Here is a 23,033-nt window from a genome sequence, read left to right on the forward strand (position 1 = left end):
TCTCAGGAAACATGTATTAGTATTATTTGATTATTTTTTGTTGCTTATTTTTTTGTGGAAACTGTAATATTTTTTCAGGATTCTTTGATGAATATAAAGTAAAAAAAAAAGGATTTGGAAATGGAAATGCATACATATAAAATTGCAATAAATATTGAAACTTAAAATAAATGTAAATTTTTTTTTTTTTTTTTTTATTTTTTGCAGAAAATTAAATTTTGTAAAAATCAAATAACAAATGTTTTTATTTGTTGTGATTGAAAATCAGGGCTATTCCGCCAAAAAAAAAAAAATATATATATACTGTATAAAACAGTATATAACTCCTTAACTCTTCTGAAATGTAAACATTGGTATTGTGTTGTCTAGAAATGAATATAAACTATAAACATCTGAAAACATGACATCTGTTTTTGTTATTTTGACAATTGTAATTTCTTGCTTTTTTATTTAAAATTTGGAAGAACTGACGTCAGTAGTTTACAGAATATAACAAAAATTACATTTTACTCAAACACAAAACTATAACTTGTAAATCCAGAGAAACTGAGAATTTTCAAGTGGTCTCTTAATGTTTTCCATAGCTGTATATATAATTTTCAATTTTGAATATAAAAATTCACAGTATTTCATTCATGTTCCATAATTTAATCAATTAATTCAAATTCATTTTCAGTCTGAAGAATTCTGGCTGTTAATATTCAAAAGCAACTGATCAAAGTACAAAAGTTGCTGTATATACGTATAATGCACAAGCTATCATAACCTCATAACCACCACTTTTTAGTTTGGTTATTAATATAGGGTATTTCTGTCATTTTTATTGCCATTTGTGCCATAAGCTCTAGTTCATTTCTGACTCTGGTGCTGTAATGTTTGGCGAAGCGGAGTGAATTAAGCAGTCGAGTGAGCGTGTTGTGTGCTACAGAACAGTAGAATCAATATTTGCATGTCTTGGCTTGTCTCTTTGTCAGCACGGTTTCCTTTGTGGTGAATTATGCATGTGGCCGGTTCATCCAGGGACTGTAGCAGTTGTAGTGCTGACCAGAGAGGGCAGAATGAGCTTTAGCCCAGCGGTGACCTTACCAATCACTCCATCAGCCTTCAGCGCTGACCCCTGTGTGTCTCACCGATACATGAGCCGAGCGCAGACGACACAAGCTGCTGTTCTTGGGTTTCTGTGACTCATCCTGAAGGATCGATCGGCCTGAAGCCTCTCTTTTGGCTGTGTTCTGTTGCAAACTGCAAATAGCGAAACATAAAATGAGTATTTTATTGAGTGTTTCTTTAACTACATCAGAATACACACTGTTTCAACTGTATCTTATAGTTGCATTTAGCTGATTAGAGCAGGGCGATAATGTAGTTTACATATGAGGATAAAAATGGACAAATCCATTTTCCAGCTTTATATAAAAAGCTATGGGCAACTAGTTCTTCACTTCTGGCTTTATAATGACTTTTTACGCTTTTATTTTGTTGCTAAAAACTCCAATAATGGACAACAAATGTATTTTCCACAATTTTTTAAAAGTATTTTTGATAACATTCTGTGTTGACTTTTCCCTTTATCTTGCTATGGTTTGTTTCATAGTATAGAATTAAATTGATATTTTCACTCTTAATTTGACTGCTTTATTGGAAATGCTGCTTTTTAGTTGTAAATCACTGTCTTCTGGTCACCAAGGATGTATTTATTTGATCAAAAAGACAGTAAAAACAGTTATATTGTAAATATTATTACAATTTAAAATAACTCCTCTTTAAATATATTTTATAGTGTAACTTTTGCAATAAAATGTCTTTATCTTGCTATGGCTAATTTCATAGCAAGCCATAGAATTAACTATTAACAACTTTAACTATTAACAATTTGATGACTTAGTTGGAAAGAACACCCCATAAAGTAGTTATATTTACCTTGATTTTTTTTAAACACTTTGTAAACAATGCAAATAATTTCCCCCCAATTAAATGCATTTAATGGGGGGGAAATTTGCATAAAACTCAAGGCATTAATGTTTGCCTACAAAACCATCACTGGCTCTGGACCCCTTTACCTAAATTCATTACTTCAGAGTTATGTGCCCTCTAGAATCTTGCATTCTGCAAGTGAACGTCGCTTTATTGTGCTATCCCAAAGAAGCACAAAATCACTTTCACAGACTTTTACATTAACTGTTCCCTCCTGGTGGAATGACCTGCCCAACTCAATCCGAGCAGCTGAGTCCTTTCCATCTTCAAGAATCGGCTAAAAACACATCTCTTCCATCTTTATTTGACCCTCTAACTCCAGCAATCTCTGTTCTAATTCTATTCTTTAAAAAATAAAAACTCGTCCCTTTTAGACTTGCACTCTATTCATTTACTGCACACAGCTCTACACTAGCTTTTCTAATCTTTTTGTATTCTATCTATTTGTTTTCTTTTTATTTATTATACAATTAACAAAAGCAAAAAAGGCCTCTAACACTAGCTTGCTCTGTTTTCTTTTTATATGATTTAAAAAAACCTTGCTACGTTTACTGCGTTAAGCTAACTGAGACTTGTTTATAGCACTTGCATATTATTGCTCTTTTGTTGATTGTGATTGCTTCCATTGTCCTCATTTGTAAGTCGCTTTGGATAAAAGCATCTGCTAAATGACTAAATGTAATGTAAATGTAAATTTGTTTTACTATAAAGAAGATTTGGTGTGGAAATTGCTAGTAAATTTCTCAAATAATTATAAAGAGCCGGCAGGTAACACATTTAATAAAACAAGAAATTTTGAAGTAGCAAGAAACTCCAATCATACAACCTTTGTTTTATTTACAGCATTGGAAAAATAAAACATAAACTTTTTTTTTTTTTTTACAGTGTGATTGTGGTGGAAATTACTGGGTGACAGTTGTAATTTGTGTGAATATTTATTTAAATATTTAAAATTTCAGTCAAAATCAAATTTATTTAAATAATTTAAATTTTTAGTCATAAATCGGTGGTCTGTTCTCTGTTACATTTTTCCTTTTATGCATACAAATGTAATGAAAGAAGTGCTGCTAATGGACATTCAGGTGAACGTTCTTCCTGTTGAGATGTTTCAGAGCTGGCCGTGTTGGACGCAGCTGGCTGAAGTTCAGACGATTGCCTTCTGTGTAATTATCTGTCCAGTCAAACATATCTCTTTCAGGAAGTAGAGATAGCCTGACTTACATTTCACACAGCTGTGTGAACGACGATGCACTTCTTTCAAGTCATTTTGTCCTTTATATGGAGAAAGGTCCTTTCTTTAGTTGACGTTTGCTTTGATTTATATAACTGATGCCAAAAATGTTATTTTTGGATGAAATAATTTATCAAAGAAATATTATGGTTTGAACATAAGTCAAGCCTAATCAACACATATTGCATATTGTTGACTTCCACAAAAAAATAATGTCAGCTCATTACTTGCAAAAAGGTTATGATAAGGCACTTTAAATGGTAGTAAACTACACCAATTTTCACAAGGAACCTATTTGGTTTTGGCCTATCTGGCTGTACATTTCTCATATTTTTTTAATAGTTATTTTGTGTGTTGTAAAAATGGAATGAAAATGGAGCTCCACACAAAAGTTTGGTGAGATTCATAATGTTTTTGAAGAAAAGGCTACATTTATTTAATCAAAAATGCAATAACAGTAATTTTATGAAATATTATTGCAATTTAAAATGGCTGGTTTCTAATAGAATATATTGTAAAGTGTTATTTATTCCTGTGATGCAAAGCTGAATTTTCAGCATCATCACTCCATTCTTCAGTGTCACATGATCCTCCAGAAATCATTCTGATATGCTGACTTGGTATTTTGGATTTTACACACACTAAGTTTCAGAAATCATTAATACTTGCATATGCATATTATGCATATATCTCATCTAAGGGTTGCAGACTATTGCATTACCCCATCTTGCTCCGATTAATATTAAATACAATAACTGGTCCCTGAACACCAGTTCTATAATGTGAATTTTCATTAGATCTGTGCTGAATTCGTGGTTGTAACCAATGGTACATGTGAAACTCATTAGATTGAAGCAAGGGAGGGAATGAAAGGCAAATGAAGGAGTGATGAATCGGTGTGGATGAAACGGGCTGTGAATGTGAATGCTTTGTGCAGTAATTAGATCAGTTAACCTCGAGGTCCTCCACTCTGAGCTACTGTAAATGTTTAATGCAGCTTCCTTTGAACCAGCTCAAGAAATGAGGGATCTGCGAATCACGCATGACCGCTGGGAAGTCTTTGATGGTGTCTTTTTTTTAGTTTTTGAAATTTAATTGACCTTTAGTTTAAAGGAGTAGTTCACTTAAAAATAAAAATTCTGTCATAATTTACTCTTTACATTTTTTTTTACCCTCATGTTGTTCAAACTCATATGCTGTTGTTTTTACTGTGGAGAGCAGAAAGAGAAATTTTAAAGACTTGTTACCATACTAAAACAGTTTGCAGTGATCATGGCTGTCAAGCTGAAAAAAGGGAAAAAAGCACCATAAAAAGTAATTAATTCAACTTGTATTCTGTTTTCTGAAGATAGTTTTGTGTGAGGAACAGACTGAATTTTGTTGTTCACTAATGATCTCCATCCTTCATCTCATTGTTATTCACACAATTATTGTGTAATTTATCAAATTTGAATTTCTAGTTAACAGCATCAACCAATAACTTTGTCCACTTTGCCAGTTTTCTAAGGAAAAGCATTTCTGCTTTGTTTTTTGAGACATTACAGCATAATTTGGTCAAATACTAAAATTTTGTGTTCATCTAGGCTAGTGTACATTATGGGGTGCTGTGTGTACATTAATGAGGAAAAAAAATGAACTTAAATGATTTTAGCAAATGGCTGCAATATAACAAAGAGTGAAAAATTTAAGGGGGTCTGAATACTTTCCGTACCCACTGTATATGCATCAGCCACTGAAAAAACCCTTAAACATGTTTGTTCTAGATGGTTTGTGTTCTTCATGTTCTTCATCTTCTGAAGAATAAAAAAGAAGATTGGGGCGCAAACAGCGTTGGTTGGACCCCATTGACTTTCATTGGCTTGTATGGACGAATAAACACAGAGAAGTTCTCCGAAGTGTCTTTTTTTGTATTTCACAGATGAAAGAAAGGTTTGGAATAACATGAGGGTGAACAAATTATAACCGATTTTTCTTTTTGCATGATGGATTACAGAAGATTGCTCACATCTCTTATTTCATTCTAATCGAATAAAATTGGCATTTTTAGTGAAGATAGTTGTTTTTGAAGGATGCATGAGGGTAGATTATATCAAAATGTAACAAAATGTATGATGATTTTGCAAATGATACGTAAACAGCAGTTAGGAATAAGCAGCCTAATGCAAGATCCTGCTCTTATTTTACATGATTCATAAGATGCAACAATTTTTCTTGTTGAATATCTTAACTTGGAAAATAAAATAGGCTGCAAACAGTATTTCATGTTGATGTTTTTTTTAGCCAATTTTTTCAGCATTTTGTGCTGATTTAAATTATGGTGTCATTACAGTCATCATGTGTTACAGTCATTTCGTACTGTTAAAATACAGAAAAAGCATACCGTTTGTTGTTGTTTTTCATTTTTTATTAGTTATCATTTTTTTCCGTTCTCTCTGACCCTTTTTACCTCAGAATTATTTAAAATGTTTTGTACTTCATATTTATTTATTTATTTGTTTGTTTATAGTTTTATTTATTTGTAGTTTAATTATTTATAGTTATTTTTATTAGTTATTTACTTTTAGTTTATTTATGGGTTTTATTTATTTTAGTAAATTTTTTGTTTATTTAGTATATATTTATATATTTAGTTTATATCTATGTTTGCCATTCTTATTTGTTGTTTTTGAATAAAAATATTATTTTATTTATTTTTATTTACTTATGAATTATTAAAAATGTAAAAGGCAATTAACGTTGTTTGTTTTAGTTTTATTTATTTATTTTTAGTTTATTTAATATTTATTTTTATTTTTTGTTTTATTTTATGTGCTTGTCTTTTCATTCACATACATTATTCACATTTTTTACATTTTTAAATTTTTTAAATTTACATATATTACTTAATTATGTTTATTCTTATGTTTAAACTCAATAGGGGTTGATATTTAAATGTGAACCGTCGGTTTCTGAATGACTCATCAATTCACTGAGGGAACTTGTGAATGTTAGTGTATATCTACATTATAATCTTATTTAAAGCATCAAGAACATCTGGTTTTCCATGAAAAGTGATGATCAAAGAATAGAAAGTATCTCATTGATATTTGTAGTCCACAGTGCTATTTATATCATGTTATTTGTCCTAGTTTGATCTTCTCTCTCATTAAATGTGTCCAATTAAAACTGTAGACTGCACTTGCCCTGGATGCACATTAACTACATGTTGAGCACAACCAGCGAGAGCATGCAGGCAGCCAGTAGCTCTTTCTCCACGAACAGGAGCAACATCTACGGGCTGGCCAGATGGCCAGGGTCAGCATGGGCCACGACACTGTCTGAAACTCATGTCCCGTCCTACCACAAACAAACACACCCCTTCTTCAGGAAGCGTCACCTTAGTCATGTAGACATGTGCATGCGCTTAGAGACGTGTTCCTAATTGTGACTAGTTCTTACCGAATCGGCGCCTGTGTCGGGCCTCAGCGGTCGTCTGGCAGAGCTAGTGAGCTCATTAGTGCGTCTCAGTGACTGCGTTCACCTCCCTCCAGCTCCGCAGACCTGCCGCTGCCGGGGTCACTGATTCCCTGCCCCTTCCGCTCTACACCCTCTCCAGGCTTTTAATAAGGACTGGAAATCTCAAAGACAGGATCGAAGACCATGCTGTGTTTTCACTCTCAGGTCTGAGACACGGTTCCTGACATAAACAGGAGCGTTGGAGCGCACCACTGTAGCATGGGTAAAAAAAAAAAAACAGAAAGTTTCCTTGTTTAACCTAAAGCATCCGATATACTCACTGCAAAGTGCGTATACGTTCTTCACTTAGATATCTGAAATAGCAATATACTGTTAGTGGACATCTTGACGTGGCTGCAAACTTTGTTTAGATGAATAAGTAGAAAAATAAACACTTTTCTATCACTTCCGCTATCTGTCATACGCGGAAGCAGTTCCAGCGGATGACGTAGGATGTCGGCGTTGCGTGATTAGTGACGAACATGGAGAGAGAACAAAACAAAACGCCGGTCATGAATTAGAAGCACAAAACGAGTGTTTGTAAAGAAAAATGTTGGAGGATTTCGATATAAGCTTTGCTGAATTAAGGACACTTTGCTTCCTTAAACAAACTTGTGAGACTAGCATATCTCAGAGGTGCACATATGTCCTACGTCATCCGCCGGATCGCTTCCGCATAAGACAGTCAGCAGAAGTGAGAGAAAAGTGTCTATTACATTTGAAATATTGATATTTTTCTTACAAAAACGCATGGATTAGCTACAGGAGGCCTTTATTTATGCCCCGGAGCCGTGTGAGGCGCATTTTATTATTGATGCGCGTGCTTTATTTAGTGTGTTTTGGACTGTTAAACAGAAACACGCGCCCACTACAATGATAGAGCTTAGAAGAGCCAGGACCATTTTTAATATAACTCCGACTGGATTCGTCTTTTTGCAGTTAAAATACAGAAAAAGCTTACTACTTTTTTTTAAATACATATATAACCTTTAGTAACATTATTATTTAGCATGTTTTGGTACTTCATATTCATTTATTTATAAATTTGTTTGTTTGTTTGTTTGTTGTTTATGTTTTATTTATAATTTCATTTATTTAGTTTATTACGGTTTTATTTATTTAGTTTATTTGCTTTGTTCGTATGTACTGTATGTTTGTTTACGTCAGTTATTTTTTATTATTTGTACATTGTGTGTTTGTTTTGTTTATTTCTTTTTATTACTTTTTATATTTATTTATAATTTAATGTTTGTTTTTTAGTTACTATGGTTTTATTAATTTATTATTTGTTTTGTTTATATCTCATTTGATCTTTTATTTTTATTTGATCTTATTTTTTATTTGTATGTTACGTTATATTTATCTGTTACTTATTTTTTTTGTATTTTTTATTTATGTATTTACATACATTATTAAACAATTTTAAACATGAAAAACATTGTCAATGTTTAAGGCGGAGCCCCAAAGCCACACCCACCTATTGCATAATCGACACTGACCAATGGGAGTTCAAAGGTGTTTACTAGCCAGAACAAAGTTCGCAAACTGTCTTAAACTCCCTAAACGAACTCCAAACAACTTTTGACTTCATTTTGTTCGAAATGACACCAGTTTATACTTCGACTTCGCTTGAAGTATATCGGCACCTTAATACCGCTTTATCCTCCCTAATAAACACACCTGGCTGTCTGTGTTGTTGATTTGTGGCGTATACGTGGGTTGTTTTGATAATGGCAGCTCAGAGAATAAATCCCAAGTTCCCAAGTGTGAATTCCCAGCGTAATTACAGGACAGCACAGGATGATATTAACTCGAGTCGGTTATGATTAATGACACAGTCTGCAGTGGGTAATTAATCAGCTGTATTTGCCCTTGAGGCCAGACATCCGTTTGGACCATCTGCCACGGCAATGCGGATAAACTTTCCAGTAGCCTTTAGCCTTTAGCCTTTAGCCCAGTCAAAAGTAACTCGAGTGAAAGTTATGAGAGAGACAGAAGACCTTGCGACGACGTGTCCTAGTTTCTTAGCAAATGTGCTTTGAATTATATTATTTAAACTGAGCTGGATGTTGACATCACTGAATTCAATGATGAACTGTCTTTAACTGAAAAATGAGTGTTTACTATTGTCATTTTGCATTATTGACACTATTTTCCTAATTAATGCTGTTCAGTTCCTTTGTCACAATCTGTATTGTTAAAAGCGCTATATAAATAAAGGTGACTTGACTTGACTTGACTTGACTTTGTGTTTGAAAGTTAGTTAATTTGGATGCTGCTAATTCCCTGCGTTCGTTTTATGTAGAACTTTTTTCTATAGAGCTCTGCAGTGATGACGTGATTTTGAAGGCCGTCTAGTATCACGATGGATCCCTCAACAAAAACCCAATAGGATTTTCCAATGGCTTTTGGATTATTGCAGAAAATAAACTCTGTGACCTGCAAAAGTTTATGCTTCTTACATGCTTTGTTCATCATGATAATCTTCACAAACACAATTTTGAATGAGTTTTGAAGCCTAAATACAATCACCAGATTGTAAACGTAGGCTACGGTCGCATGCCTTCAACGTTAACACCATTAAGCTCAACAACTCATTCAGTTTTTATTTAAAAAAAATTTGAGTTTGAGTTAGAATGGTTTGTAAGACCAGGATTATAAACACAAAACGAGGCTGTAAAAGCGACTAGCAAATAGATGGGCCATGCTTAACCACTATTGGCTCAGCCAGTGGTTTGAGATGGTGATGATCTGTTTGAAACTGGTCATCAGTTTTGCAATTCCATTTGGTGTTTAAAGTCACACACTTCACCTTTAGGGCCCTTGTGTTTCAAAATGATCATGTTTTTTGACAACTACATGCCATATAATTGCATGCAATATAATTGTGCTTATTATACTGCATACTATTAAATAGGTTTTTTTGCACTAGCATGACTCCTCTGTATTTTGCAGTAGCTCTTCTGGACTTTACAAATGGCGTTTTCACTCTGTCAGCAGAGCAGGATTACAGGATAAATGGACATCGGCAAACCAGCTGTGCCTAAGCCATTAATGTCTTACTTTCTTGATTGTGCAGACAGCGGATGCAAACGTTGCACTTTTGCTCTTAACATGCATTGTTGTTTGTGGAAGTCAAATGGCATCTTTTGTCTAACAAGCTAAAGGGGAAGTGTGTAGTTGGCATTGTAGTGACTCCTGTAAATACATCTATATTAGATTAGACTGAGTTTAACCAGCAGAAGCATAAAGCAGTTTGTCTAAAGTTACAAGACCTGCATTTAGTGTTAATGTTAAAGAGAAAGATGTTTAAGAAATCTCTATATTCTCACCAGGATTTGATTAAAAATTACAATAAAAACAGTTAAAATGTGAAATATTATTGTAATTTTAAATAACTGTTTTCTATTTGAATATATTTTAAAATGTAATTTATTCCTTTGATCAAAGCTGAATTTTCAGCATCATTACTCCAGTCTTCAGTGTCACATGATCCTTCAGAAATCATTCTAATATGCTGATTTGCTGCTTAATAAACATTTATTATTATTATTATTATTATTATTATTATTATTATCAATGTTGAAAACAGTTGTGCTGCTTAATATTGTTGTCAAAAATTTATACTTTTTTCAGGTTTCTTTGATGAATAGAAAGTTCAAAATTAACACAATTTATTTGAAATGGACCACTTTTGTAACATTAAAAACATTCTTTACTGTCACTTTTGATTAATTTAATGCATCCTTGCTGAATAAATGCATTAATTTCTACAAAAAATCATACTGGCCAGTTTATGCACACCGTTATACTGAATGATTACAATACCATAACCCATGGTACATTCATGTCATACTGCACTACAGTAGGACAAACATACTAATACCATGGTTTTTTGGTACGCTGTTAAAAAAAAAAAGTTGACCTATCACAATCAACTTAAGTTAACTCAACTACCAACCGACAACTTAAAAACTTTAGTTCATCTAATGAATAAAAAGTCAGTCTACTGAGTGTTAAAAGATCTGTCAGAGCAACCAAAGATTTTTAGCATTTAGCAATGTTAAAAATTTTTTAACAATACTCTTTCTTTTAGATTTATGTTTATTTTCAAAGCCTGGCTTCTACATAATATGAGTAGAATTCGCCTCTTAAAACTAACTAAAGGCAAACATTTATGCTAATAGACAAATGTATTAAAGGGGTCATATGATGCGATTTCAATTTTTCCTTTCTCTTTGGAGTGTTGCAAGCTCTTGGTGCATAAAGAAGATCTGTAAAGTTGCAAAGACTAAAGTCTCAAATCCAAAGAGATATTCTTTATAAAAGTTAAGAGTCAGCCACACCTACCTAAAACGGCTCGTTCTAACACGCCTCCACATGTCTACATCACGATGTGGGAAGATTTGCATAACGCCACCCAAATGTTCACGCAAAGAAAGAAGGCGTAACTTTTATTCTCGCTGTAGTATTGTTGCCGCCATGTCGTGAAGGCACTGTGTGGTTCGTTGTGAAAGCGAAAATACTTTGTTTAGTCTTCCACAAGAGGACGATATCCGCTTCATCATGCCTGGAGCTGATCCGTGCTGGTCATTGAGGAAATACATCAACTTAGTGCTGTGGATTGCCGGATCGGCTTGAAGGCACTGTGTGGTTCGTTGTGAAAGCGAAAATACTTTGTTTGGTCTTCCAAAAGAGGACACGACTACAAATCAGTGGTTAAGTTGTATTTACAACACTGTTCCAGAACAGTTTAACCCAAATATTCAGATGTGTGCAGCACATTTTATGGAGGACTGTTTCCTGATCCTGGGAGAGTAGACTACAATGCTGGCAGTTCTGACTGTAAGTACGTTTTCATTTAAAGGATTTGCCACTGATGATTCAAACGTGAGTTTTGAGTAGTGTAGCGCTTGTTGTTTGTTGTTTCTCTGATCACAAATGCAGACGGGGTTTTATGTTTATGCGGCGCGATGCAACGCAGGACACGACTACAAATCAGTGGTTAAGTTGTATTTACAACACTGTTCCAGAACAGTTTAACCCAAATATTCAGATGTGTGCAGCACATTTTATGGAGGACTGTTTCCTGATCCTGGTAGAGTAGGCTACAATGCCGGCTGTTCGGCAGTTCTGACTGTAAGTACGTTTTCATTTAAAGGATTTGATTTGCATGATTCAAACGTGAGTTTTGTTTTGAGTAGAGTAGCGCTTGTTGTTTGTTGTTTCTCTGATCACAAATGCAGACGGGGTTTTATGTTTATGCGGCACGATGCAACGCAACGTGTAAAAAGACAGTATAAGTCATTATAATCAGTAATTATGTCCCCACTGGATGCAATGAGTGCCTCGTGTATAATGGGTTTGAATGTTTTTGTCTCGTCGCTCCGGCCTGACAGGGCATCACAGTATGGTGAGGGGCGTCACATTTCTGTCACACGCTTGAGGTATTCGGCCATAACAAAATAATGTTTTTTTTTTTACTTTAAATGTATTTACAACACTGTTCCAGAACAGTTTAACCCAAATATTCAGATGTGTGCAGCACATTTTATGGAGGACTGTTTCCTGATCCTGGGAGAGTAGACTACAATGCTGGCAGTTCTGACTGTAAGTACGTTTTCATTTAAAGGATTTGCCACTGATGATTCAAACGTGAGTTTTGAGTAGTGTAGCGCTTGTTGTTTGTTGTTTCTCTGATCACAAATGCAGACGGGGTTTTATGTTTATGCGGCGCGATGCAACGCAACGTGTAAAAAGACAGTATAAGTCATTATAATCAGTAATTATGTCCCCACTGGATGCAATGAGTGCCTCGTGTATAATGGGTTTGAATGTTTTTGTCTCGTCGCTCCGGCCTGACAGGGCATCACAGTATGGTGAGGGGCGTAACATTTCTGTCACACGCTTGAGGTATTCGGCCATAACAAAATAATGTGTTTTTTTTTTACTTTAAACCGCATAAACACATTTCATTACACCAAATACACAAAATAATGTTCTTTTTAGCAGCATCATATGACCCCTTTAAACAAGTTGCAATGAGATGCACATATACAGTACCTCAGCATACTATTCTCCACCATGGTGAGACTCAACAAATTTTAAATCAGTAAAATTATGAACTCTGATCCACATGACAGCTAACTGGCAGCAGCAGCATAAATGAAACCAGTAAAATTTAAAACGATGATATTTTAATAATAATTAACATAAAATGTTATCAAGCTGCAATGCATGCTGGGAACTTGTGCAATATTGTTCATTGCAAAAGTGTTTGTTTAGATGACTCAATTTGAAAAGTTGACAGAACATTTGGATTTGTTGCGAACAAATACTTGAGTATCTAAGTAAGGTAGACAAAAAAACTTTTGCTAGCGACATGTTCAGAGTTTTGTTCGGTTCACACAAAAAAATTCAACTGACTACCAACAATTCTTTGTTCAGGCTACTTTTTTTGCATTGGTTAGTAGAACTTTTCGAAAGTTGGATTTTTTGCCATTGTACATGCTTAAAACTTAGTTCATGAACCTATGATACAAGTTCATGGTCTTCTCTTCTGCATCTATATCTATGATATCATGACTTAAATTATGCATTTTGAATACTTTTCCATGCAATTTTAATATTATTTTTGGTTATAAAAGAACAGATCACACTACAATGGTATTGCATTTGCAATAAGTAAATAATGAGGGATTTAACAAATAAAAGCAATAATATAATATTCCAAATGCACTATGTTGGGCTGTTTATAACAGAGTGGCTTTTTGCATTATGAGTCAGTTTATTATATTATGTGAATGGACTTTAATAGGGCAAAATGCGGCATCATAAATCTGTATCATAAGCGCATATGTTGTCATGCTGCCGTGGATTTACTACCATCCACAAGAGACTCGAACCAACTGTTTTCATCTGGATCTGCTTCAGTCAGTATCTTCAGAGGCTGCTCTTCTCTTGATCGCATGGATGTTAAAACAGTTGTAACATACTCATGAAGTTGTGCGTGTGTCCGGGCGTTAAGTGTGGGTTTAATCTTGTTCTGATTACACAGTCATTACAAGCAGGTTGGCAGCATTGGTGAAACCAGCTCTCATTTCCACTAATCTGATTTAAGGCACAGATGCCACCCATGCCAACCTGCTGCTATGGCAACAATGCCAAATATAAACATAACAAAGAAAACTTAGACTGTGTGACTGCCTACGTTCTAGTTCCCTTTTTTTCTTATGCATCCTGCACGCTTGTCAACTTGATAGAGGAGATTTGCGTCGGGTGAGTGGGGTCCGCCGACCCACGACGACAGTTTAAGGACACACCTTCAACAGCAACGTCACGCTTTCTTTACAGCAGCCGACCGCTTCAAACAATCGCAAAGCTCTTTTAATAATTTAGTTTTCTTCGTTTTTTTGTCATTTCTATTTAGCTTAATTTACGTTTATTTCAGTCATTTTAACGTAAACATAATATGATTCAGTTTTTGTTTTTTATCTGATATTTGAATTTGTTTCATTTCAGTTTTACGTCAGTTACTGAAAACCATTTAAATAGTTTTAGTTAACAGTATAGTACCACTGGCGATAGATGGCCATAACGTGTTGCATATATTCATTTGGCTTTCAATACTTTCAAATTAGCACATATTTTAACTACGCCTTACTCTATACAGACTTATTGTTATTTTTATTTTATGTTGTTTTATTTTATTTCTTTATTATTTTTAGAACCAATTGTATTTTTTATTTTTATTTTTATTTTTTTTCATTTATTTGATTACATCTGTTATATTATATTATTATTTTTACTTTTATGTAATATATTTATTTCTTCTTTTTACTTAATTGTTTTTTTTTTTTTTTATGAACAGAGGGTTGAAAGTAATTTAAAAATTGTATTTATTATTATTATTTATATACAGTGTGTACGGAAAGTATTCAGACCCCCTTAAATTTGTCACTCTTTGTTATATTTGCTAAAATCATTTAAGTTAATTTTTTTCCTCATTAATGTACACACAGCACCCCATATTGACAGAAAAACACAGAATTGTTGACATTTTTGCAGATTTATTAAAAAAGAAAAACTGAAATATCACATGGTCCTAAGTATTCAGACCCTTTGCTCAGTATTTAGTAGAAGCACCCTTTTGATCGAATACAGCGGTCTGAATACTTTCTGTACCCACTGTATATATATATATATATTTATTTTTATTTTTTTTTATTTTTTTTGTGGAAATAAACATGCAACAGATGCTTCTAATAGAGCGTAAGTTGCATTGAATTCAGAAAATTCAATTAAAGTCAGTCAGCAGAAATTTTCAAAACCATAGAAGAACCATTTTTGGTTCCCCCAAAAACCTTTCAGTCAACAGTTCTTAAAACAACCACATTTTAATAATCTAAAGAACCTTCTTTTCCACTATATAGTACCTTTTGTGCAGTGGAAAGTTTCCATGGATTTCATAGGTTCTTCATGGAACCAGCAATGCCAGTAAAGAAGCTTTATTAGTAGGAGTGTAGTATGTTGTGGAGTTGCGTGTGGTCATCATCAGCGTGGTGGCCCGTGGAGCTGAATTATGGATGTGTTTATTCCAACAGAAAGTTATTTCCCACAGCCCACTCCATCACTTCCTCGCCCCGGCCCGAGCGTGTCATAGGAACAGGTTGCACTGCGCTCGGCTGGCTGCTTGTGTTTGAGTAATGGCGCAGGGTTGCAGTTATTCCTGACCTGCGTGTGTGAACTCACTGCGATTCATTATAACAGGAGCCGTGTACTGTACTGTACTGTGGTCTCACCTGCCATCCAGCTTCAAGAAATAAACTAGAGGCTTATTGTTCACAGCCCTGCCTGCACACAATTGTATTTCATACATAACAAACCAGTTTTAAATCAAAACTGCTTGTATCAAATCTTGGACAACAGGTGCTTAATGCACTAACTGAGAACTTTTTGACTTGTGATAGTCTTATTTTAGTATCGTTTACAGTCTATTATAGTAGTTATTAGTATTATGAATTGGGTTTCATTTTTATATTTAAACTTTTATCTTAATAAATAGTCATTTTATGTTCTATTGTGTTTTTTTTCTTTTATTTCAGTTTTAGAAATGTTTGTAATGAGTCATTTTGTTGTTTTTTGTCATTTTTTTGTATTCATATTTGGCTTTAATTTCCTTTTTATTTCAGTTTTAATAGTTTTAGTTATTCAACTTAGAGAGAGAGAGATTATATCATTATCATTTCTAATTTTTGCCTAAAGTTATGCCTTGGTCTATAGATATTTTACCATTTTATTTTATTTTATTTTAGAACCAAATGCAAAATTATTTTGTTTTAAAGACAAATATTGAAATTTTATTGTATTTAATTTAATATTTTATATGATTATATTTAAAATAATTTAGTTTTTAAGTATTATTTTACTTATATATTGTATATATATTTTTTTACTTTATTTATTTATTTTAATGTTTTTACAGCGGGGCAAGGTGAAATTGTTTTTATGAAAATTGACATGTAACAGATGCTGCACATAGAGCTTAAGTTGAACCCAGTCCATTCATTTATAATCATAAATGAAAAACATTTTCAATTCCTTTCTAGTATGTGTGCTCTCTTTTCATCCAGTCAATTTGTGATGAATAAAATTAAGTCCCACCCAAGTTTTTTTTTTTTTTGCTCATTAAATGAATTGCAGACAGCCTTTAAGGACAGCGCAACCAGAATTGAAAATACACAAAACAGTCTTTTTAAATATCTGCTTGAGAGTCATATTAAAAATATTAGTCTGCGCACAATGAGCCGGCAGGATATGCCGTGTGGTGCTGCCGAATTATGAAGTCTTTAGAGTGCATCATCCCGTCCTATTTTCAGACAACCCATATCAGGTTGCTCACTGAGCCAGCAGGTCATCTGAGGTTATTACAGCATCCTACAACACCTGCCGACTCTCAACCTCGAGCTTTACCGTTCATCTCAAACCCGGAGAGCATCAGGGCCGAAACCCAGGCAGTTTCTCTCTCACTGTCTGCAGGCGTCCTGGCCTGTTCCTTCATCCGCGCTGAAGAGCAGAGGTGAAGGAAGACTTCAGGGGCTTCACATTGGAATGCACAGCATCACCGATTACTCATTGGAGAGAGGGAGGAGAAGGAGCGGAGACCGTGGTGGAGAATGTGTAAGAGAGGAGAAGGGAGGGCAAGACGAGCGAAAAAAGCAGGAATGTCGCATTAGGAATTCCAAACAGCCCCTTAAACCATGTGCCGACTGAAACGCTGCTCAAAGCATTTGCTGAAGCTTTTATCCCACCATAGTGCAAGAGCAGCCTACAAAGCAGAGGTTGAGAGGTCAAGAGCGTGAACAGGGATTTCTAAGAGCTCGCTTCTGACTGTCTGTGCACACTCTGGTGTGATTCATACTATGACGCTAAATGTCTGTAACCCCTTTTACAAGAAGCAGGTTAGATTGATGTGTGGTTTCTATAAATCAAACTGGCATTAGGACAAATAGGAGCCATCTTTTGCTTTTGCCATGAAATAAAAACACAAAAGGGTAATTGGGACTTTATAATTATTTATAACTCAGAATTGTGGGATATAAACTCAGGATTGTGGGATTTAAACTCAGAATTGTGGGATATAAACTCAGAATTGTGGGATATAAACTCAGAATTGCGGGATTTATACTCAGAATTGTGGGATATAAACTCAGAATTATGAGATATTTACTCAGAATTGCGGGATTTAAACTCAGAATTGTGGGATATAAACTCAGAATTGTGGGATATAAACTCAGAATTGCGGGATAAGACTAATTACATCACGTACAATCCATTCATTCACAATGTTTTAGATAAAAAAGATTGTCTTTAAATTCTTTTATCAAATATAATAATGCATGCTATGCTTCACTGCATTGGGGGATGCAGTATTCTGCCCAGCATACTCTGTATACTACATTGCTCAATATACTTCACTGCTGTGGCATTCTAGTTGGTTGCTCAGATGTTGTGGCTGGTTAATTGACATTGCTAAGGTATTCTAGATGGTTGCTTTGGTATTTTGAGTAGTTGCTGAGTGGCTGGTTACTAGGAGTTGCTTTGGCCTCTGGTTGGTTGCGTTGTAATTTTGGCTGATTATTATTGAATGCTGGAGTATTATGGTTATTTGCCAGTTGCTGCTATGGAGATCTAGCTGGTTATTTTGACTAGTTGTGGTCGTTATAGTTGAAATTCTTAAGCAATTGTGTTTGAATAATTGAGACAGCATTTGGGGGGGGGATTCTGTCGCTCTAACCTGGGTTTTTATGTAGTTTTCTAGTGATATTCGTGACTCAAAAGGTCCTGTAAACTGGAAAGTATGTAGTTGCTTTTTTCCACAGTGAATGTATGGGTGTGTTCAGACCATTGAACATGCTTGATTCACAATCTGCGCCAGATGTCATGAGCGCTAACTGAGTTTCCATGCAAATAGGATGTTTTCTGACCTTGGTTCTTAATATGTGCTTCCTTGTTTTTCTTTTTCTCAATAGGTATGACTATAAAGAAATGCTGCATAACTCCACTTTTTGTCTCGTGCCTCGAGGACGCCGCCTGGGCTCTTTCCGTTTCCTAGAGGCTCTGCAGGTACAGTTTTCCAGTTCCTTCCCATCGCCAGTACCGATCGCCAACAGAAGACACTTAGCAGTTGCATGCCGGTCCTGTGTTTCTAGCCCATATACACACCCACACACACACTCTTCATCATCATTGCAGTACTACGGCTATGTGATATACATGGAAAAAATATATTTGCAAATCAGAAAGGACACATTAAATTGGTCAAAAGTGACAGTCGAAACAATTGTAATGTTACAAAAGATTTGTATTTCAATAAAATGCTTTTCTTCTATTCATTAAAGAATCCTAAAAAATGTATCACTTTCCACTAAAATAGACCCACTAAGAAGCACAACTGTTTTCAACATTGATAATAACAAGAAATCGAGAATTCTTGAGCAAATCAGCATATTAGAATAATTTCTGAAGAATCATGTGACTCTGAAGACTGGAGTAGTGATGTTGAAAATTCAGCTTTGATCACAGGGATAAATTGTATTTTAATACAATATGCATTTTAATATAATATGCAAATATAAAACAAGTTAAATTGTAATAATATTTCAGAATTGTACTGCATTTTTGAACAAATAAATGCAGCCTTAATGAGTATAAGAAACTTATTATTATTTTTTAAAATATAGCCAACCCTAAATAAAAAATTGAGATTAAAAAATGAATTACATTTAAAAAAAAAAATTATATAGTATTATTTATGTTCCTTAAATTTATTATCACATATATTGAAGTTGATTCATGTTGCCCCTTTATATCGCTTGATATCATACTATGTTTGGTGTCAGTTCGATTTTTTTTTTCCCATATTTTTGAAAGAAGTCCCTTCTGCTCACCAAAGATGCAATTAGTTGATCAAAAATACTATGAAAACAGTAATAATCCAATTTAAAATAAATGTTTCTTATAAGCAGCAATTGAGATATTAAATAGATCTCATTTGTGGTATTTCATTACTTTGTCAAATCCACCTTTTTCCATAAGCAACACTATTCTGTGATGCTGTGATGCCGGTGTAATGTCAGACGGCCATCTATTGTGTATTGTGTGGGAGTGCGGCTGTGCTCTTTCGGGTTGTCTGACGTTGTGCAGACATGAGGCTTAACAGGCCATTATATATTGTGTTTTGAATTGTGTGGGTGTTGAGGATTGACTAGCTGAGGTTTTCTGGGCTTTTATGCTGTGTCTGTGCGTTTGTGTCTGTCTTCAGCTCTCGGGGGCTGTATTGGTCTGTATGTATTTCAGCAGATTGAAGCGCTGGTTAATGACACTGCAAGGATTAGTCCATAACAGCGGGATGATATTAGAGATGAGGGGAGGTCAGAGGGTGGGAGCAGCTTAACAGATTAGGGACAGGACAACAATCCTGTGCAAACACACACACACAGAGTTATAAAATATTGGATTTCATCTACAATAAAGTTATGTTGATGACAGATAATGCTTTTAATACAGACCATGATACTGAATTACCGCTTTTGTATATGGTACATGTCCAGAAAAAAATACATTATTACTGTGATGCATGTCCAAAAAACATCGAAATACTGTTGTACAATGTTCAAAATAACTTGGTATATTGTAGCATGTCCACACTTGCAACAAAAGCATGTTATATAACTATAAAAAAGGAATTAAAAATGTTTGGACTTGGTAACAGTGTTATTTTAGTATTATTCATATTATATAACAGTTTTTTATGAATAGTTTAATTCATCCAATGTAACTTTTTATTAACTTTTAATTATTATTTTTTAGTTTTAATTTTGCTTTAGTAATTTTGTGATTTTGTTGTTTTATTTGTATTTATTCATTTGTTTGTTTGTTTTATATTCATGTGTTTTTTATTTCATATCACCATGATGCATGTTCAAAAAGCATGGAAATATTGTGATACCATGTTAAAAAAAACGTAATATTGCTATGGTAGCACTTGGTATATTGTAGCATGTCCACACTTGCAACAAAAGCATGTTATATAACTATAAAAAAGGAATTAAAAATGTTTGGACTTGGTAACAGTGTTATTTTAGTATTATTCATATTATATAACAGTTTTTTATGAATAGTTTAATTCATCCAATGTAACTTTTGATTAACTTTTAATTATTATTTTTTAGTTTTAATTTTGCTTTAGTAATTTTGTGATTTTGTTGTTTTATTTGTATTTATTCATTTGTTTGTTTGTTTTATATTCATGTGTTTTTTATTTCATATTATCACCATGATGCATGTTCAAAAAGCATGGAAATATTGTGATACCATGTTAAAAAAAACTTAATATTGCTATGGTAGCATGTAACATCTAATTTCATCTTTATCTTCCATCTCCATAACAGTGTTATTTTAGTCTTTTTATTTTGTTGTTTTAGGAATTTTTGTTTTTATTTATATGAATTTAGTTGGTTATTTAATTATTTTGATTTTAGTTATATTTATTTTGATATATTGGTTTGTCATTTTTATTAGATTGTTTTTAATGTTTTGAATTTGTTTTGAATTTTATTTCAAATTTACATAATTTTATTTCAGTTAGTAATTTTAATTCTTAAACTTAATTCAATGAATTGTTAAGGCAACACTTCTAATTTTTTCATCTGATATTTTATTTTATTTTAAATAGTTTTAGTAAACAATAACACCACTACTTGGTATCAAACTACTATAAAGCTTTATGAACAAATAAATTATTTTTAAAAAACTGTACTGGGGTGATAGTTATTTTGAGCTTTTGGAATTGTATTCACTGTAACGCCATCCTAAATAATGAATGCAGCTCTGCACTAATGACCAATAATGGCAGCTGATATGAAAATTGGAGACCAGGTAGTCATTAGTTATTATAAACAATGCACCATCTGTCTGTTGGTACCTGCTGCTACAGCGCTACTTCAGGAACAAGACACAAAAGCTCATTTGTTACTGTATGGTGAACATGTTTGACAGTGTACATGCACAGAAGAGCATGTACACTATCATTCTATCAGAAGAGAATTTATTATTAAGATTTTTTTCCCTGTAGCTTTTTGCATTGGTCTCCTTCTCTGTTCTTGATGATTATCTCCCATCCTTTTTCATTGTTATGACCCGTGAAGCCTCAGTTCAGACAGGCAGAGCCACGCTTTGTGTTTCCTTCAGTCGCTGCCAGATTTCCCAGATTCCTCATTTCTCAGTCTGAAGTCAGAGCTCCTCTTGCTTTCAGACTTTCCACTCGAAGACGCTAGTAAAATTTTCATGACGCTTGTTTTATTTTTCTTCAGCCTGTTTTAACTTGCCTGTGTGTGTGTGTGTGTGTGTGTGTGTGCTCGCAGGCCGCTTGTGTTCCCGTCATGCTCAGTAACGGCTGGGAGCTTCCCTTCTCAGAGATCATCGACTGGCACACGGCCGCCGTCATTGGGGACGAGAGACTTCTTCTACAGGTACAACTTCCAGAATATATCAGGATAGAATCTAGCTCAGCTTATGGGATTCATTCTGTTGCTTGTTCCTGTCTGAAACAACAGCGAGCTTCCTGCTGTCTACTGCCTATATGGGCAGCATCTTAACTGAAATACATTCTAGTATTGGCTTCTCTGTGAAAAGTGCATGCAGTGCTGCCAAAAGAAAGTGTCTTGGATAGGGCGCTGTGATTTCCACAATGCAGAAAACACAGACAGAATCACGGAATCCAGTCATAAAAATAGAATTTTCTGTATAATGCGGAATGTCGTGGAATTTGGCAAATTTTGGATGAATAAATCAAAAGTAGGTCTGTACACTTAAATCAAATTGTGATATGGACTTGTGTCCATATGACGTCTGCCTGTTCTGCGTGTCTCTGTGTAAATGAATGATGCAGACGTGTTTTCAGCATCTGCTGTCAAACTATGAGGACAAGAACACATGACCTTCACGTGTTCTTGAAGTTCATTTCATGAGCATTTTACTGTTTTGTTTGATAAAAGCTATTGTCATATATCACGACAACCCATCAAAATAAACGTTTGGTTTTACTTGAAGAAACTGTGACAGAAATATATTACTATATTATTAGAAATAATAATTAATAATGATAATGATAATGTTTAAAACTTATTTTTTAGACACTTTTTTAACTTTAGTTTTTAATCACAATTTTTGCATTTTATTCTTCTTCCAATTTTAAAATGTAAAGATTATGTTCAGTTTCATTTGATTAAAATATTAATTCATTTTTAAATGTTTTTTTGCCTTAATTTGATTACAAGACAAAAATTTTAATACATAACACATAATTTCTGGAAAATTTCATAGGGCTCTATTATTGTAAAACATACAATAAAATAAATATTCATTCAAAATGGAATTTGGGAAAAAATAAGACAGATTTCATCTGACACTAGTAGTATAATCATGCACTTTTGAAATGCTGCCTGCAAAGTCAGCTTGCAAGGTTTTGGAACGGAGACATGTTTATACTGTATGTTGAAATTTGGTTTAACCTCATGCAATCTCAAGCCTTTTCTATTAATTAATCATGCATGAATTAAATTGTTCTAATGTCACATGCTAATTTGCCTGGGCACAAGCTTGCAACTATCAGTGACAGTTTGCAGACCCCCGGAGACTTCCACGCTGAAAGCAAGTGCATGTTGCTTTGTAATTGAAATGGGACCTTTTTGCCCTCACCGATTAGCGGCCTGCAGCAGAAAGGCAGTCTGTGGTGAGAGGAGTGACAGCTTCTGTCAGGCCGCAGTAGCAC

At 34.1% G+C, this 23,033-nt stretch overlaps 1 protein-coding gene across 1 annotated transcript in view; it reads left to right on the forward strand.

Annotated features, from left to right (window-relative positions):
- The window catches only part of ext1a (exostosin glycosyltransferase 1a), a 53,399-nt gene that overhangs the window by 20,030 nt on the left and 10,336 nt on the right, over nucleotides 1-23,033 (forward strand). Inside the window, exons 2-3 of the mRNA XM_016282016.1 lie at nucleotides 18,232-18,325; nucleotides 21,625-21,732. Of these exons, the coding sequence (XP_016137502.1) occupies nucleotides 18,232-18,325; nucleotides 21,625-21,732 (202 nt within the window). The remainder of the gene's footprint in view (nucleotides 1-18,231; nucleotides 18,326-21,624; nucleotides 21,733-23,033) is intronic.

This window comes from Sinocyclocheilus grahami, unplaced genomic scaffold, assembly GCF_001515645.1.
Source record: "Sinocyclocheilus grahami isolate Dianchi unplaced genomic scaffold, SAMN03320097.WGS_v1.1 scaffold153.1, whole genome shotgun sequence".
Lineage (NCBI taxonomy): Eukaryota > Metazoa > Chordata > Actinopteri > Cypriniformes > Cyprinidae > Sinocyclocheilus > Sinocyclocheilus grahami.